Raw genomic sequence first — 18,067 nt, 5'->3', positions numbered from 1 at the left:
ACAGCAAGTTACTGAAGAAGTTACTGTAGAAGAAAAAGGTAAACGTCCCGTTACGACGGTGACCGAAGGTCCAGTAGAGGTGGTTGTTGAAGAAATTGTATTACCTCTAACACTTCCCGAGTTTGTAAAACCAAAAGATGTGGAGGAAGTTCGAGAACAAGTGTTAGTCACGGAAGAAATTGTGGAAGGGAAGGAACCGAAGAAAATCACGAAGAAGAAAATTATCAAGCGCAAGGGACAAAAGCAGCAAGTAACTGAAGAAGTTACGGTGGAAGAAAAAGGTAAACGTCCTGTAACGACTGTAACAGAAGGGCCGATAGAGGAGGTCGTCGAAGAGACAATATTACCTCTACCACTTCCCGAAATTGTGAAACCAGAAGATATAGAAGTTCGAGAACAAATCACAGTAATGGAAGAAAAGGTTGATGGTGAGAAGCCGAGAAAAATCACAAAGAAAAAAGTTATTAAACGTATGGGTCGAAAACAACAGGAGATCGAATTAATTGTCGTGGAAGAAGAAGGTAAATTACCTGTAACGACAGTAACCGAGGGCCCTGTCGAAGATATTGTTGAGGATACAGTAAAGGCTTTACCACATGGAGAATTTGCCAAGCCTGTTGATATTGGAGAAATTGTTGAGCAAATTGATGAAAGGGTAACTATTGATGAGGAAAAGCGGCCGACAACAATCATGACTGATCAACATGCAGACACTACAGAAATACACGATAAACCTAAACACAAAAGATTGACAAAACACAAAATCGATGAAACAATATTAAAAGGTAAGCTTTTTTATTGCTTATTACAATCAATGACGCTTGCATTCAGTTCGATAGGATATTTATTCGAAATGTCTAAACAGACTTTTATACGAACATGAAAACAGAACAGAAAGAACAAAGACAAGACGATGTTAATTGCTGACCTATTATGTTAATGTACTTTATATATTAATAATGTACTTTATATATTAATAATATACTTTAATATTACAACACTAATATTATCTAAACGTTGAAAAATATCATCATTTTATAAAGTGTTTTTTTTTATAAAAATTTCATGTAAATTTAATTCTTTTTTCTTTTTGCAGGGACAAAAGAGAAACCGATTTATCAGGTAAGATGAAATATAAATTAATTCTATTTAATATGTTATATGACACAATATTATACGTTTTCAGGAACAACCGGCAAAGCATGAAATTCCAGCAGAAGAGGTGAAAGAAATAGTAGCAGAAGAAACAGAGAAGCAACAGGCTCAACTTCTAATAGAAACAGAAGAATCTGCGAAAGTTACGAAAATAGATGTTAAGAAGGCACCAAAAGAAAAGAAAGAAAAGACGGTCATTGAGGAAGAGGAAGTGATTGAAACTATCGAGACACCCACACAAAAAATTATTAAGAAGAAGAAACTACCAAAAGAAGAGGATAAGCTCGTAGAAACAGTCGAGGAAGTAGAACAAGTAACTGAAATCCTTGAAACACCAACAAAGAAAGTTATAAAAAAGAAAAAAGCGAAAACTCTTGATGATAATGTCCCAGAAGAAATTATTGAAGAAATTGTCATAGAGAAACCAAAGAAGAAAAAAGCTGAAACTACAATTTCTCCGAGAGAAAGTATCGAAGTGACGCAGATATTAACAGAATTGCCCATTATGAAGTTAACAGAAGGCAAACTTAAGCCAGAAGAAGCTGTAGTGCATGCAATTGAAGAGGAAAAAGTTACGTTGCAAAAAGTGACAAGAGAAGAAACAAGCACGATTCCTACTCAAGAAGAAGTAACTCTTGAAATTAGTAAAGAAATGATAAGCGAAAAACCAGAAGAAGAACAAGTACAACCGACGATTATAAAGAAAAAGGGGCTCAAAGTCATCGAGACAATTTCGGAAACAACAACAGAAGGACTTCCTGAAAAATTAAAACCAACGAAAGAAAAAGCAGTGCCAATCGAAGAAGTAGAGCAACAAGCTGACATAAAAGAGGTTACTGTAAAGAAAGCACCTAAGAAAGTTAAACCAAAACGCACGGCTGAACAACAAGTTGAAGAAGAGGTTGTTGAAGAAATTGTTTCAAAGAAACCTATAAAAGAAAAAGCGAAAAAATTAATAATTGCCCATGAAGAAATAGAGACTACTGAAACTGTTCCTGAAATGGCGGTCGACAAACTCGATGAAGACAAGAAACCGGAAGAAAAACAAGCTGTACCTATAAAAGAGACAGAAGAAGATATACAATTAACAGAAATAATGGTAAAGAAAGCGTCAAAAAAGAAAAAAGCTATAGAAACGAAAGAGGATAGGCCGGATGAAACAGTTGAAGATATTGAATTGAAGAAACCTAAGAAGGAAAAGGCTAAGAAAGATATAACGTTAAAAGAAGGCATCGAGATAACAGAAGTGGCAGCAGAAGTAACACCTGAAGAACTTATATCAGATAAAATACCTACTGAAAAGAAAGCAAAACCGGATGTCGCCCCGGTAGAAAGTATTGAAATTACTGAAGTTACCACGGCTATGGCAAATGGCGAGGTATTGGAAAAGAAAAAAGTAGAAACGGCTAAAGTTGAAGTAAAGGATGAAAAGGAAAAGAAATTAACTCGTGCTAAAAAAGAGAAGGTTATTCCAGAAAAGAAACCTATCACTGTCGAAGAAAAACAAGAAGAGGAAAAAGTAGAAGAAATGTTACCAACAAAACTTAAAAAGGAAGAAACAAAAATAAGTGAAGTTCTACCAGATACTATGAAAGCAACAGAGATTACACCGGAAACTAAGATTGCAGAGATTCCAGAAAAGAAACGACCTGAGGATAAACCGCAAGAAGAGATACTGCCAGTAGAAACGAAAAAAGTTGAAAAACCAAAAGAAGAAATTATCCCTACTACAGAAGAAAAACCAATTGATGAAACGACCGATAAAATAAAAGAGAAGAAGATTGTCAAAAAGAAGAAAAAGAAACCCGCTAAGAAAGATGAAATAGAGGAATGGGTAGAACCCGAATACGAAAGACCCGTATTAGAGCCGATGCCTGAGAAAATTCAGTGGGAGCCAACGAAAAAGAAGAAGGAAAAGAAAATATTACCTGAATCTATGCAAAAATTAGTCCCGCAAAAGATCGAAAGAAAAGAAATCAAACCTACAAAATTAAAATATACTGAACCGGAAGAAAAAGTTCAATTTGGATTGATTAAATTAAAGAAAGTAACAGTTGTTAAGAAAAAAGAAATCAGTGAACCAAAATTCCCTAAAATCATGTTGCGTAGCAGAATCACATTCATCGGTGACTATCCGCCAGAATTACAAATACCACAGATTACATATATCGAAAAAAATCCGGTCCAAACTGGTATTCTGTCTAGGAATACAGAAGAAGCTTTAGAAGTTTTAAAGAAAAAATACAAAAAGCGTAAGATATCAGAGAAAGAATTAACTGAATTAGAGAAATTGGAGAAGGAGTTTGAAGAGCTGAAGAAAGTTCCTCTTGAAAAAATAGAAGATAAATCTGTTTACGAACGGGCACCGAAAAAGCCAGAAAAAACACCAGAAGAACCACAAAAACTTGTTATAGGAAAAGGTGAAGTAAAACAAGAACCTGAAGTTGCACCAGAAGAGGTTAAACTAAAGAAAATTCCGGAAAAGAAACCAGAGGAAATAACGGAAATTAAAAAGAAACCCAAAAAGAAAGAAACAACAGAAGAGGTGCCACAAAAGGAAAAAGAAAAACCCAAAGAAGCATTAGAACACGATGAATTTAAACCATTAGAATTTGATAGACCAGAAATTGAGAAATATGTACCTGAAGAATTTGAGAAACCAGAAAAACCAGAGCCTGAACCTGTTCCAAAACCGTATGAGAAACCTAAGAAAAAGAAGCCCGAACAAGAAATAGAACAAATTCCTATAGTAAAAGGAATACCGAAACCAAAAGAACCAGAAGATGAGCCTGAAGTAAAATTCAGAATACCAACGGCAGAGAAACCGGAAGACGAACCCGAAACAATAACTTTGAAACCCTGGAAGAAAGATAAACCCGAGAAGGAGGATGACATAGAATACCCAACATTAGAAAAAGACAAAGTTCCGACAAAACCAGTAGAAGATGTAGATGAAGTTACCATAAAGCAAAAAGTAAAACCAAAGAGACCTAAGAAAAAACAAATAGAGCCAGAAGAAATTACCGAGGAAATTACCTTAAAAAAGACACCCGAGGAAAAACCAGAAATTCCAACAAAAGAAGTTTCAGAAAAAGTGCCATTACAAAAACCAAAAGAACCTATCGAAGAAGTCGCAGAAGAAGTGACGATTCAGAAACCGGTCGTTGAGGAAAAGAAAGAAGAAATAAAAGAGATAACTGAAGAAGTCACGTTGAAGAAGAAACCGAAGAAAAAGCCTGTTACGGAGGAAGCTGCTGCCGAAGTCACTGTAAAGAAACCCATCCCAAAAGAGGAAGAACATGTGCCGGAAGATGTATCTGAGAAAATTGAACTAAAGAAACTGAAAGAAAAACCTGTGAAAGAAGAAGCCGCAGATGAGGTAACGGTTAAACCGGTTGTTGAAGAAAAAGTAGAAGAGGTGACTGAAATTACTGAGGAAGTCACATTAAAGAAAAAACCAAAGAAAAAGCCTGTCCCTGAAGAAACGGTTGCCGAAGTCACTGTACAGAAACCTATTCCAAAAGAAGAAGAGCAAGTGCCGGAAGAAATAACTGAGAAAGTGGAATTAAAGAAGCCGAAAAAGAAACCCGTCAAGGATGAAGTTGCAGATGAGGTAACGGTTAAGAAACCAGTCATTGAGGAAAAGAAAGAGGAGGCAGAAGAAATCATTGAAGAAGTCACGTTGAAGAAGAAACCGAAGAAAAAGCCTATCGCGGAGGAAGTTGCTGCCGAAGTCATTGTAAAGAAAGCGATTCCGAAAGAGGAAGAAATACCGGAAGAGGTATCTGAGAAAGTAGAATTAAAGAAACCGAAAAAGAAGCCCGTCAAGGAAGAAGTTGCAGATGAGGTGACGATTAAGAAACCAGTCCTTGAGGAAAAGAAAGAGGAGATAGAAGAAATCACTGAGGAAGTCACATTGAAAAAGAAACCAAAGAAAAAGTCTATCCCGGAGGAAACTGCTGCTGAAATCACTATGAAGAAACCCGTTCCAAAAGAGGAAGAACAAGTACCGGAGGAGGTATCTGAGAAAGTAGAATTGAAGAAACCGAAAAAGAAGCCTGTTAAAGAGGAAGCGGCAGATGAAGTAACGATTAAAAAACCTGTCGTTGAAGAAAAGAAAGAAGAGGTAGAAGAAATTACTGAGGAAGTCACGTTGAAAAAGAAACCGAAGAAAAAGCCTGTCACAGAGGAAGCTGCTGCCGAAGTCACTGTAAAGAAACCAGTTCCGAAAGAAGAAGAACAAGTGCCGGAAGAAGTAACTGAGAAAGTAGAATTGAAGAAACCGAAAAAGAAGCCTGTTAAAGAGGAAGCGGCAGATGAGGTAACGATTAAAAAACCTGTCGTTGAAGAAAAGAAAGAAGAGGTAGAAGAAATTACTGAGGAAGTCACGTTGAAAAAGAAACCGAAGAAAAAGCCTGTCACAGAGGAAGCTGCTGCCGAAGTCACTGTAAAGAAACCAGTTCCAAAAGAAGAGGAGCAAGTACCAGAAGAAGTAACTGAAAAAGTGGAATTGAAGAAACCGAAAAAGAAGCCTGTTAAAGAGGAAGCCGCAGATGAGGTAACGATTAAGAAACCTGTCGTTGAAGAAAAGAAAGAGGAAGTAGAAGAAATCGCTGAAGAAGTTACGCTGAAAAAGAAACCGAAGAAAAAGCCTGTCACAGAGGAAGCTGCTGCCGAAGTCACTGTAAAGAAACCAGTTCCAAAAGAAGAAGAACAAGTGCCGGAAGAAGTAACTGAGAAAGTAGAATTGAAGAAACCGAAAAAGAAGCCTGTTAAAGAGGAAGCGGCAGATGAGGTAACGATTAAAAAACCTGTCGTTGAAGAAAAGAAAGAGGAGGTAGAAGAAATTACTGAGGAAGTCACGTTGAAAAAGAAACCGAAGAAAAAGCCTGTCACAGAGGAAGCTGCTGCCGAAGTCACTGTAAAGAAACAAGTTCCAAAAGAAGAAGAACAAGTGCCGGAAGAAGTAACTGAGAAAGTAGAATTGAAAAAACCGAAAAAGAAGCCTGTTAAAGAGGAAGCGGCAGATGAGGTAACGATTAAAAAACCTGTCGTTGAAGAAAAGAAAGAGGAGGTAGAAGAAATTACTGAGGAAGTCACGTTGAAAAAGAAACCGAAGAAAAAGCCTGTCACAGAGGAAGCTGCTGCCGAAGTCACTGTAAAGAAACCAGTTCCGAAAGAAGAAGAACAAGTGCCGGAAGAAGTAACTGAGAAAGTAGAATTGAAAAAGCCGAAAAAGAAGCCTGTTAAAGAGGAAGCGGCAGATGAGGTAACGATTAAAAAACCTGTCGTTGAAGAAAAGAAAGAGGAAGTAGAAGAAATCACTGAAGAAGTTACGCTGAAAAAGAAACCGAAGAAAAAGCCTGTCACAGAGGAAGCTGCTGCCGAAGTCACTATAAAGAAACCAGTTCCGAAAGAAGAGGAACAAGTACCAGAAGAAGTAACGGAAAAAGTGGAATTGAAGAAACCGAAAAAGAAGCCCGTCGTAGAGGAGGCTGCAGACGAAGTGACCATTAAGAAACCTGTCGTTGAAGAAAAGAAAGAGAAAATAGAAGAAATCACTGAAGAAGTTACGCTGAAAAAGAAACCAAAGAAAAAGCCTGTAACAGAGGAAACTGCTGCCGAAGTCACCGTAAAGAAACCTGTTCCGAAAAAAGAAGAGCAAGTGCCAGAAGAAGTAACTGAGAAAGTAGAAATAAAGAAACCGAAAAAGAAGCCTGTCAAGGAAGAAGCCGCAGATGAAATTACAATTAAGAAAGCTGTTGTGCAAAAGGAAGAGGAAGAAATTATTAGCGAAGAAGTTATCCTTAAAAAGAAACCAGCTAAGAAAGCTCCTGTACTGGAGGAAGTTGAGGAGACGGCCGTAACGATAAAGAAAAAGGAACGTATTCCGGAGGAACCTAAAGAAGAAGAAGAAATATCTACAGATGTCTTATTAAAAAGGAAGAAACCAACACCGAAAGTTGAGGAAGTAACTGCAGAGGAACTGACTATTCAGAAAATTGTGGAAGTAGAAGAACCGGAAGAATTGGTCGAAGAATTCACGTTGAAACGTAAACCACCGAAGAAGGCACCGAAACCGATTGAAGAAATTTATGAAGATGTTACTTTACGTAAATTACGACCAAAAAAGAAACGGCCGGACATCAAAGAAATAACTGAAGTGGAAAACGTGACATTTAGACCGCGCTCTACAAAAACGAAAGAGGATGTGGAACAGGAGTTTAAGATCTCTTTAAATACATACGAAGAGGAAGATATTTCTATGTCCGGTAAAGTCCGTCTAAAGCCAAAGAAACGTCCGCTTACATATTCCGAAGAGACCGGAGAAGAAACGATCAAAATCGTTCAAGAAATCGAGGACGATTCCGGACCGGTCGAGGAAATTATTGATGAGTCAGAGGAGGAAGGTAAAGAAGAATATAGTGTCGAAGAGCTTGATGTTGACGAAATGAGAATACCGTTAAGACGACGCAAGAAGAAACAGAAGGTTCCGTACAAAGTGGAAGAGTTTGAAGAAGGTGACGTTAAAGTGCAATTGAAACGCGATAGGAAATATTCATACGAAGAAACCGATGCGGAATCTTTGGCGCTGAAATTGAAAACCAAGAGACGCGTCTCGACGTTTGAAGAAGGTTTGATGAAGTCTATATACGTACATTCGTATATATTTGCAAATAATATTTATTTAACATGCTAATATAACGATTAATACACTTTCAGAAAGTTATTCAAATTCTCTTGACGAGATGAATGAATAAGTTCTATCCTTATGCTTTACCTTCCTTTTCCTTCACCTGACTAGCGCGCGTCTCCGTTTAAAAGAAAGCTTCTTCTTACCTGCGTCTAAATTTTTTTCCATTAACCCGCTGCGTATGAAAAGCATATCGGTAATAGACATTATATCTCATTGTCGCGTTGCATAACAAAATATCGATCAATTCATTTGTATAATTATCGTAAAACCATGCATCTTCAAAACAAAGTAGCACAAATCCGCGAGTAGAAAGATCCTGCTGACACAACTGCTATATGCGTCTAAAAGATATCTCACTATGCTACAATCGTATTAAGCAAGCGTGCTACGATCAACATTTACTTTATATTTATATAAAACATTGCAGAAGAAGCTTCTCTCAGCATTACTAAGGAAGAGGAGATCTCCGAAGAAGGTTGGTTACCGTTCGTTAGGAATATTTGTTTAATAAAATTGTATCACGTTTCACTTTGATTAACTTTATTCATGACTTTTAGAATATGTTGTACGTGATGGTGACACAATGTTCTCAATTTGTTCTTACGAGGCCGAAACAGACGAAGCTATTAATTTGGTTGAAGGAGAAAAAGTTTATATTATCGGTAAGTTTTCTACTTTTCGTATGATCAATATTGACGTCGCAATAATTGCAATCGTGATTAATAAACATCTGCGAAACATTTACTTTCCAATAGATCATACCAATCAGGATTGGTGGTTTGTGAAAAAGCACTTGACCGAGGAGAAAGGCTGGGTACCAGCGCAATATCTGCTAAATGAGGTGCATTACACTATTTACTTGCAAAGAAAACTGCACGAAAAGATCGATAGATTGCCAATTTTCGAGAGTAAGTACCTAATACGAAACAAAATTAGAGCAGCAACAAAATTCACCAACTAAAAATTGCAACTTAAAATTTGACATAAGCTTCCGAAACATTTATATCACGCGTCTCATATTTTTTTTCTTTTCTCTCTTTCTAGAGCCGGGCCCAGGAGAAAAAGCGTCAGCTCCAAGGTTCATCGAAAAATTACAACCGATTCATACGCTGGACGGATACACTATTCAGTTCGAATGCCAAGTAGAAGGCCTACCAAGACCGCAAATAACATGGTTCCGCCAGACCGCTATTATCAAACCATCTATCGATTTCCAAATGTATTACGACGAGGATAATGTTGCAACCTTAATAATCAGAGAAGTCTTCCCGGAAGACGCCGGTATGTTCACTTGCGTCGCGAAGAACGCTGCAGGTTTCGCGTCAAGCACTACTGAGCTCATCATCGAGGCACCATTGTCGGACCACGGATCGGATATTACTGGTCCATCGAGAAAAAGTCTTTCGAGGTACATATTTCGCAAAGCTTATTTGAAAAAGTTGCGTCAACGAAAACGAAGAAGATTACTTAATAATTATTACTATATCTTTTTCTATTACTACTAAAATAATAATTATTACGATACTTAGGGAATCGTCTCTCGCCGATATATTGGAGGGCATACCACCCACGTTCTCTCGGAAACCAAAGGCGAAATACGTGGACGAAGGTGATGATGTGTTGTTGGAATGTCGACTGGTCGCTGTGCCGGAGCCAGATATAACGTGGTATTTCAAAGATACCCAAGTGGTCAGCCAGCAAAACATCGTGGTCGCGACCGAAAGCGACATGCACATGTACTGCAGCATCGTGAAAATCAGCAAGGTTCAAAAGAAACAGGAGGGAAGGTATAAAATCGTCGCCAAGAACAGAGAGGGCGAAGCCAGTATAGATATTCCTGTAAAGGTTGGTTGACAATACGAGGTCACACCTATAAGAATCATCTCTAAATGTAAGTGTTGTGTGTGATGTAACTTGCTTTTTTCACGAAACAAACAGGTAAAGACTGGGAAGAGCGAGCCGCCCGAAATATTGGAGCCATTACAATCTTACGTAATCAAAGAAGGCGAGACCGTCGTCTTGTCCACTCAGATAGTCGGCAATCCATCGCCTAAGATAACATGGTATAAGGACGGGAAGCCAGTAAAAGGCTCGCAACCGAAGCAGGACAGACACGTTAACACATTGAGCCTGATCCAGCCTCAAGTAGCAGACACTGGGGAATATTCGGTCGTTGCGGTCAATGATATGGGCAAGGCCGAAACGCGAGCTACACTGACCGTCGAAAGTAAGACATCAACAATCAAAAAAAGTTCGAATTCATAATTGCAGCTCTTCGTTCGCATTTAATATTACAACGCTTCTCTTCTACGCTGTCTTAATTTGTTTTCTGAAATATCAATTGATTATTAGCATCCGCTATCGTGCTAACCGATGGCTAATCGTATAAAATGCAAAACGAAAAAAGCTTAGCCGCATTATTTACTCTCATATTTGTAGTCTCATGTGAGACAAATTCTAAATAAAGATTGTAAATATAGCCTTTGACAGTTTCTTAATCGACGAAACTAAGTGTAGCTAAGTTGCTAAGTGTAATGCTGCAAAACGCTTCTTTACCTAATTGCTTTACCCAAGTGCTTTCAGCTAACTCCAAGTCCACACTCGCCGCGCAGTGTGCGAACGATAAGCACGTCTCGTTCGTTCAGGGTATGGATATGCATTTGTCGTTGTATATATCGTTAATTGTCAAGTATAATTATACGAGATCCGATGAAAAAATGTAGCAAAAATGGCTGGAAAAAAAAAAACAAAGCAGCCCAGCTTTTGAGCTTCAATCTCTTTCAAAATAGTGCTTTTTGATCAGACTTGGTACGCAAGAATACTTCATAAGTAACGATGTACTTCCACAATACAGAAGTACCAAGCGGCGCACCGGAACCTCCACTGTTCACCGAGCGCTTCCAAGAGGTGATCGTGCCGGAAAAGGGTACTTTCAAGTTAGCCGCCAAAGTCACTGGAAATCCCGTCCCGGAAGTAACGTGGCTCAGGAACAACAAGCCGCTTGAGAAATCGCCGAACATCACGGAGAGTTACGACGGCGAGAATATCTTGCTCGAGATTAAGAACGCGGACTCCGAGACAGATGCCGGCGATTACAAGTGCGTCGCCAGTAATCCAGTCGGCAAAGCTTCCCATGGCGCGAAAGTCACGGTGGACGTTGCCAAGGTCTCGTTCACGAGAAAGTTGCAGAGCGAAATCGTGGTGGACGAGTACAAGACTCTGGAGTTGAATTGCGAGACCTCGCACACCGTATCCACGGTTTGGTGGCACAACGACAAAGAGATCAGCGGGATGGATCATCGCGAGGTGATCCAGGAGGGACGTGTGCACAGATTAGTCATCAAGAAGAGCGGCCTCACCGACGCGGGAACGTACAAGTGCACCGTCAAGAACCAAGTGACGACCAGCGACGTCACGGTCAGAGCCACCAAGCCGGAGTTCGTCAGGAAGCTGCAAGACTTCGAGGTGAAGGAGCGCGACGTAGCGATCCTGGAGGTCGAGATCACGTCGCAAACGGCGGACGTTATATGGCGGAAAGACGGCGAGATACTGACGCCCAGCAAGGGCAAACTGGAATTCGTAAAGGACGGCACCGTCAGGAAACTTCTCATCCGCAGTTCCTCGGTTCACGACGAAGGCGAATATACCTGCGCCTTGCCGGATGAAGAATGCACGGCGGAAGTAACGGTTGTCGAGTTGCCACCGGAGATCATCAGCAAGATGCAGGATGTAACCATAGCCAGAGGCGAGAGAGCCACCTTCGAAATAGAGCTGACGAAGGGTGACGCTCTGGTGCGCTGGTTCAAGGACGGCCAGGAGCTGCAATTCTCCGAGCACGTGCGCCTTTCGATCGACGGCAAGAAACAAAAATTGAAGATCTACGACACGGAAATGGAAGACGCAGGAGTCTATTCTTGCCAAGTCGGCAACCAGACTTCTTCGGCCAGATTAACAGTCGAAGAGCCCGAGGTAGACTTCATTAAAAAACTGCCGGACGTTACTCTAGTGCCTCTCAATACCGACGCGACTTTCCTCATCGAACTGTCGCGCACAGATGTGCCGGTGACGTGGTTGAGGTGAGTTGATCAGGGATTTAGAGTTGATCAGCAGGGAAGAAATATGGATCGTGTGAAATTTACAGGAAAGGCGAGATCATCGATCGCACGCAAACCTCCAAGTACAGCATTATCGACGAGGGCAACATCAAGAAACTTATCGTTAAAAAATGCACAACTGACGACATCGCCGAGTACACTGCCGCAGTCGTCAATGTCAAGACGTCATCCAGATTGAAAGTCGAAAGTAAATTTATCTCATTGTCATTTTAATCCTATTTTTCTCATCTTTAAACCTTTATAAAAAAAAATTTAAATAAGACTTCACATATGGCAAAATCTAACATTTTCTCTTCTAGTTATCGAGACACCACCTAGAATCGATCCTGACACTCCCAGAAAATATAAAACGACGAAGGGCGAAGACATCGATGTCGTTGTGAAATTCACGGCCACTCCAACACCGACCGACGAATGGACGGTGAACGGTCGCGTTGTTAAGAAATCCAAACGAATCGTCACGTCCGTCGATGAATGTTCCGCCGTCTTAACGATCAGAGATGTACAAGAGAAAGATATCGGTGATTATAACCTGAGGTTGACCAATCCCCACGGAGAAGACAGCATAGAAATTAACATCGTCGTCGTGCGTGAGTATTTGTTCATCATACATTGAATATTTGAACGATTCTCGAAAAAGGAACTCGTCTCAATGAAATAATATGGAGAAAATAAGTACACTAACAATTAATACGCGTTGGTTGCAGAGGTACCTGGAGCACCAGGAACTCCTGAACCCCTCGAGATAACCGACAACAGTATCACACTTCATTGGAAGCAACCAGATTCAGACGGACACTCTCCGATTGTGGAATACATTTTGGAATATCGCGAAAAGACGGAATCTTCGTGAGTATAGTTCGAAATTTAACGAACTGTTGTTGACAAAACGAAGAGAAATGAGATCATATATATACTCTCGAAATTTCTTCGAGCAAATTTTCGTTCGTTTCCAGCAAGATTTCACTTCAAGAAATTTGAAGCTCAGCAAACTGTTTGTCTCTTCGGTAAACGAAACAATTATTCGATTTCAAGGTGGGGCAAAATCACGGAGACGATAAACGAGACCACGCACAAGCTGACCAAGTTAACCACCAACAAAGAATACACTTTCCGCGTGACGGCTGTCAATGAAGCTGGACCGGGTGAGGCATCGCCGAATACGCCGTACCTGAAGATCTCTAAACTATTGGCGGCCGAACCACCGACCATCCTTGAAGCGCTTCAAAGCGTCGTGATCGGATTGGGAGAGACTGTCACGCTCTCCTGTGTAATCGGTGGCATACCGGCGCCTCGCATTACATGGTATATTTCTCTTCACCTTTCCTCTTAATTACAGCTAAATGCGCCAACTGTGTGCTCGAGTCGGAAATCTTATTTTTCAGGTTCAAAGACGGTGCGGCCTTCGACGACAGCAGCATCACGTACGAAAATCGTATGGCTAAGTGCGTTATTCAACGTACCACAGAAACGTCTTCGGCCACGTTCACGGTTAAGGCCCACAATGACGCGGGAACGGCGGAAACGTCGTGTCAGCTGAAAGTTCAGGAATCGCCGAAGATCACCTGTGACGAAAGCCTGACTAACCAGAGACTACCGGTGGCCGACAAGTGGAAGATCGAGATCCGCTTCAGCGGTTTCCCAAGACCTGAGGTGAAATGGACGAAAAACAACAAAAAGATCACCGACAAACGCATTTCCGTGGAAACGAGGGAGGACACGTCCGTCATTTCGATATCTTCGCTCGTGAGAGACGATACCGCCAGTTATACTGCAAGAGCAACGAACGAGGCTGGTAGTTCGTCGATAGAATGTCATCTCAAAGTCATAGGTGGGTAAAAGAAATCGAACGCATCGGAATAGATTTGATATTATATTTAATGATACGTTGCAGACAAGCCGAGCAAACCTCAGGGACCGGTTGTCGCGAAGGAGATTAGGCAAGATCGCGTCACTATTGAATGGGGACCGCCGGTCGATGATGGCGGCGTGGAACTGGAGAGATACACCATTGAGAAATGTGAAGTTAGCAAACAGATCTGGACGAAAGTGGGCGACGTCGACAAAGAAGTTGAGAGTTTCTGCGCGCAGAAATTGCAGCAGGACGTCGATTACATGTTCAGAATAGTAGCTACGAACACTGTTGGTCCGTCGGATCCTTTGGAATCCGAGCCGATCAGGACACGAACTTCGTTCGGTAAGGACAGACGGTTAAATCAAAAAACAATGAATTCGATTCGAAGGAATAATCGAATTTCGTTCGACAGAACCACCGGGCCCGCCAAGAGGACCTCTCGAAGTCTCCGGAATGACGAAGACGTCGTTCACGATCAAATGGGAGCCTCCAGAGAACGACGGCGGTACTCCCATCACAGATTACATCATCGAGACAAAGGAGACGTCGAAGAAAGCTTGGCGACGAGTTAGTACAATTTTTCATGTAGAAAATTAGCACGGATTTTTTCAAAAGAAATCCGGATGATGAATTTTCATTTGGAAAATCATAACGACGATGTTCCTATTGCGATGCTTTTTCAGATCGCCATTACGAAAGGAGACGTCACCAATACCACCGTGTCCGACCTGAAAACGGATGTGTCGTACAATTTCCGAATAACGGCTAAGAACAGCGTCGGTACCGGTCCTCCGTACACAGCGGAAGAAGCAATCACGGCGGGAAAACGACCGAGTAAGTTGACGCTCTTTCGAATATTTTTATTACTTCTAGATATTTTTGCCGATTTTTCTGACTTACCGATCAGTCATCGCAATATCGCTTAAACGCATTAACGCTTTCGCTTTTGCCCAGTGATAATAAAGCTTACAGAAAGCAGCATGTACGCGCTACTAGGCATATTTCCACCGACGAAAATGGTCGTGATCAAAAGTAAGTCTCGCATATTCACCTTGTGACCCGCACTTTGCGCCTTTCGGTAGTTACGAAAGATAACTGCACGGAAAGAAGACTCAGTTCCTAGTTAATTAAATAAGGACCGGATGAAAACTCGTTGACAAGAAACGATATCTCTGTTACCGCGACTGAGAATATTCATATGAACATTCAGCTGCATTAAAACTCGGTTGAAACAACTGAGAAGGATTGACTGGGCAGAAACCTCCCACAGGAATCTTCCTGTGCCTACAATCGAGTTTTCATCTGATTTTCAGACAACAAAAAATTCAGTTACGCCAATGGAATGATTTTTTCTGTGTGATAATCGCAACAAAGAAAACATACGCATTGCGAATCGTAACTTGAATTTTCTTCAGCGCCACCTTCGTGTCCACTAAATGTGCGAGCGACGAACGTCACGAGCAAGAGTGTCACTCTAAGTTGGTCACCGCCAGCCAGCACAGGAGGATCAGAATTGATAGGTGGGTACGACATATAGCTAATACGAGGGATTCTTTATTCAAAGCGATTATTATTAATTTCAACCTTCTCGCCGCTGCTGCAGGCTACGTGATCGAGAAGAGGCCGTTAATCGGAAAAGGCGCCAGATGGACGAAAATTGTAACTTTGGATGCAACAACGCATCAATACTGCGTAGAGAACTTGAAGGAGAGCGAGTTCCTTTTCAGAATTTTCGCGGAGAACAGCGTAGGACTTAGCACACCGACCAATAGCGAACCGGTCACGCTGAAGACTCACGCCAGTAAGTTTAATTTACGATATAAGCAACTACGATAAATGACAACACGATCGTAAACAATTTACTAACAACTGAATCGTTTTTAGACGTTCCATCTCCACCTACTGCCCCGTTAGAGATGAGGCAAATCGCAGCGAACACGATGATCATCGAATGGGGCAGACCTGAGTCGGACGGCGGCGCGCCTTTGGAAGGTTATAAAATCGCCATCAGAGACGCGAAGAAGACCATGTGGATGGAAGTGGGAAGAGTGGGCGCAGATATTCAGAAGCTGATGATTAGAGACTTGCAAGAGAATCACGAGTACCTCGTGAGGATCTTCGCACGAAACGAGATCGGATTCAGCGATCATTTGGAGTCGGAAGAACCCTTTAAGATCGTGCCGACTTCAGGTAAGATTTGTCACTGTTTATTGTTCGAATTCGCATTAATAAAAATAGTAAAATTCTCTGAGTAATTCAAAGATCATTTTTCCTCAATGAAATCGCTCGAAGAATGTCAGAGAATCTCTAAAGTTAATAATCGTAAAACACTCCATATATATATACTATATATATTAATAATATATATAATAATGAAATAATAATAAAATATATACCAACACACAATATAATTTTTACCATATATAGTCGTTTATCATAAATCTCTATGATATATATTTATTGATTATATAGAATTGTCGTTCGTGGAACCAGTCGCAGAAGCTATGGACAAAGGAGAGACCCCGTCGATCAGCTTCAGCACGGAAAATACGAGCTCATGGTTGCGGGAGCATAACATGGATGCCGACATACATTCGTACGCGAGAGCGAGATTACTCCGAAAAGACGAGTACTTCTTCCGCATTTGGCACTACGCTAAACAGCTGTTCGAATAAGCATTTGTATAAATCTCTTTTTCTTTTCTGAGCATTCGCAACGCGATCTACTGCTAAGCGGATACAAATGATCCCTTCCGCATTTTTCCAATTTCGACTTTCCTTATCATACTATTTCTGTCGTGAACTTACATACGCCTGACTGATAGCACAACGTCGAAAGTGCCATTATGTTTTTTTTTTCCCGTAGAAGCACAAGTTAGCGATCGTTAGATACGACGAAACTGAAACTCGTAAGACTGGACGAGTGCTTATCGAGTGCTAATCTAGTCAGCACAGAATGATCAGAGTGATCTTTTTTTCTTTGCCGTTAAAACGCTCAGATAAACTCACCGGTATGTCTGTCACACGGGGGCGACGTCACCTTTTATTCCAGTTTCGTCGCTCCGATACGATTCTACCGTTACGCTCGTGCAGTTCCAGAGATATTCGTAGTAAAGGTTCGATTCGCGACTAGTGGCGGACGACGAAGCGTTAAGTATCTCCCTGTAATAATCAGAATGATAAAAACCGTGGCATTCTACACTACTAACGATGTATTTATAATTACGCGACTACGTAACGTTCGTTATTACTTGTAAGGCAAAGCTTGCGATGGTTACTTTAGTATTTATTCTCCACGCATATAATGTATATTGACTGTTTCTCGCGTTATGATTACATTTAGTTGTTAATTCTTACGTATAATAATAATTAATATCGTCGATAAGATTGATGCACTAAAGGATAACGAAGCGAAGAAATACCACGCGTATTTGGTGAACGAGACGTAAAATATAGGTGCAATAACATCATTTTAACGAAACCAACGCCGCGTCGTATACTTCGCGTTATCCATGTTGTAAAATATTTTATCAAATAAATTATTGCAAATTATGCGTGTTTCTTGACGCATAAATCATCGCTTATTTTCTGTTCCTTCAAAATCGCTCTTTATGCTCATTAAAAGCAGGAAAATAGCACTTTGCATCATAAATCCGAGCTAAAGTTTCTCTCATTTTTAACATAGATTAAAATGATGCACGCTTTATCGCAAATGTGAAAATCGACCGCATTTATATGATTGTGCTAGCTAATTCAGCTTTCACATAAGAACGATTTCACATTCATCGAAAGCGCGGTAATTTACCCTTTACAACGGTTTTTGTTTCACGACACTACTACGTCTAGAAGTCGAAATATCGATGTTGCATCGTTCGACGCTCTCGAGCCTACCTAGTGCTGGCGCAAGTCACGTGCGATGCGTAGGTGCGTAAGAATAGTCGCATTCCGCAAACGCTTTTCTAGGAAGACGCGCGTACGTGATGGTACGTGACCTTGCCCCCACTTCGCGGTTCAAACAAGCCAGCTGCACTTGCCACGTCGTCCATTCAAGCAACATGAAAACAAACATGGTCGGCGTGAGAACGTGTCGCCAGCGTAGCACTAGCAGCGACATCTGTCGTCGACTTTTCCCGCCACTTTTACTAGCAGCCTTCCTTTACCTCGCGCAATCAATTGCGAATATACATTCAAATCCGCATTTTGTATACTCTTCGATTTTTCGACCTCATCCCTTATCTCTCAAAGA

At 40.9% G+C, this 18,067-nt stretch overlaps 1 protein-coding gene across 1 annotated transcript; it reads left to right on the top strand.

The window, feature by feature from the left end:
* Positions 1-4: 4 nt before the first annotated feature.
* On the top strand, positions 5-16,778 carry LOC106752139 (titin-like; the record flags this gene model as incomplete). The annotated part of the gene is made up of 22 exons (XM_014633605.1): positions 5-785; positions 1,097-1,122; positions 1,187-7,790; positions 8,280-8,327; positions 8,410-8,514; positions 8,608-8,760; positions 8,897-9,260; positions 9,382-9,697; positions 9,791-10,079; positions 10,707-11,928; positions 11,994-12,154; positions 12,267-12,557; positions 12,675-12,816; positions 13,003-13,272; positions 13,353-13,798; positions 13,862-14,164; positions 14,235-14,389; positions 14,506-14,656; positions 15,238-15,342; positions 15,426-15,623; positions 15,707-16,012; positions 16,295-16,778. Coding segments are annotated over 22 exons (12,639 nt in total), but the record flags the coding sequence as incomplete, so codon positions are not given.
* Positions 16,779-18,067: the final 1,289 nt, after the last annotated feature.

This window comes from Dinoponera quadriceps, unplaced genomic scaffold (genome assembly GCF_001313825.1).
Source record: "Dinoponera quadriceps isolate SergipeBrazil2010 unplaced genomic scaffold, ASM131382v1 scaffold323, whole genome shotgun sequence".
In the NCBI taxonomy this organism is placed as follows: Eukaryota; Metazoa; Arthropoda; class Insecta; order Hymenoptera; family Formicidae; genus Dinoponera; species Dinoponera quadriceps.
Note: the sequence above shows the minus strand (reverse complement) of the source record. Positions and strands in the feature narration are given on the sequence as shown.